The 1,555-nt window shown below is 35.9% G+C and overlaps 1 protein-coding gene across 1 annotated transcript; it reads right to left on the reverse strand.

Annotated features, from left to right (window-relative positions):
* Positions 1–294: 294 nt before the first annotated feature.
* LOC132062298 (uncharacterized) lies at positions 295–1,326 on the reverse strand. The gene is made up of 2 exons (XM_059454897.1): positions 798–1,326; positions 295–641 (listed from the first exon to the last, which is right to left on the reverse strand). The coding sequence occupies exons 1-2, from the start codon at positions 1,324–1,326 to the stop codon at positions 295–297; spliced, it is 876 nt and encodes a 291-aa protein (XP_059310880.1).
* Between the last annotated feature and the right edge of the window lie 229 nt (positions 1,327–1,555).

Here is a 1,555-nt window from a genome sequence, read left to right on the forward strand (position 1 = left end):
TACATATTTCACACTTTCCTTCATGCTTAGTTTTGCAAGTGATATAACCATTTTTGGACATATAATTTAAGGAACCAAAATTTAAATGTCCTAATCTAGCATGCCATAAATAAGAATCAGACACAACGGTACAAGCAGAAGCATAATTTATTGCATTAACACTTAGTTTGAACATGCCATTACACTGGTACCCTTTTCCTACAAACAGACCACTCTTAGACACAATTACATGATTAGACTCAATTACAATCTTGAAACCTCTCTTAGAAAGTAAACTAGCAGAAATTAAGTTCTTCATTTTTGAGGAACATGGAACACGTTAAGAAGAGTCAGCTTCTGTCCAGATGTGAAGTTGATTTCAACTGTTCCTTTCCCTTCAACTTCGGCTGTAACATGGTTTCCCATCAACACCTTTTCAGAATCTTTAACTTCCGAATAAGTCTTGAACATATTCTTGTCATGACAGACATGAATTGTTGCACCAGAATCCAACCACCGGTCTTGATTCTTTGTGGTTGTAGTAGCCATGTTCAACTCTTTAACCATTTCACTTGGTATAGTAGAAATCATAGCAACCAGCCCTTTTGAAGAGCTTTCAACTGCATCTACCTTCTCTGAATTTCTAGATTTTCCATTAACTCCTGAATGAAAATTTATTCCTGCTTTCTTAAACCAGCAATCTCGAATCTTATGGCCTTTCTTTCCATAATGTTAACAATTCTGATTCTTTCTCTTTTTATTAAGAGACTTCTTGGAAACTTTCAGATTTTTATTTTCGTTTCTCGAATTATTCTGACTAACAACATTAACTATGGAACTAGAGGCTTGAACAACCGCATCACGAGCACGAGTCTCACTTTCAATTTGAAGGTGAGTTCGAAATTGTTCCACAGTCAATTTGTCAGTAGAATGCAGAATTTTCTTTCTATAGTTATTCCAGGAAGAAGGCAGTTTCGAAAGAATTGCACCTATTTGAAGTGCATCAGGAATTTTTACTTCAAGGTCGCTTAATTTTGGTACCAAGATTTGTAATTCATGAATCTGATCCATTATAGGATTTGTATCTATCATCTTAAATTCGAAATACTGCAAGGATAGGAATTTATCGATACCTCGTTTCTCATTTTCATATGTAGTCTGCAACGCCGTCCAGATTTCCCTTGGAGATGTCAGATTGGAGTACAAATCATACAACCGATCAGTCAAAGTATTTAGAATATGACCTCGACAGAGCAATTCATCTTCTTCTCGTTTCTTCCCCTCTGCTTTGGTCGCATCGATTATCTTTCGGGTAGGTTCGGTGGTGCGGCGATGGATCAAGGACATAAAATATTTTCAGCGCATTGAGTAAGAAAATCATCTTGTCCTTCCAGCGAGTGAAATTCAATCCACCTCTAGTTTGATTATTTCTTTTGGATTCTCAACAGCAGATAATAATTTGTCCATAGCAGAAATAACTCTTGAAAATTGTTAGAAAAGTAGAGAAGAGTAACAGAAAAATTAAGGCTTTGAGACGTGAAAGATCACTATCTCTCAAGAGTTATTGTCTGTATAT

This window comes from Lycium ferocissimum, chromosome 7, assembly GCF_029784015.1.
Source record: "Lycium ferocissimum isolate CSIRO_LF1 chromosome 7, AGI_CSIRO_Lferr_CH_V1, whole genome shotgun sequence".
NCBI classification, from domain to species: Eukaryota; Viridiplantae; Streptophyta; class Magnoliopsida; order Solanales; family Solanaceae; genus Lycium; species Lycium ferocissimum.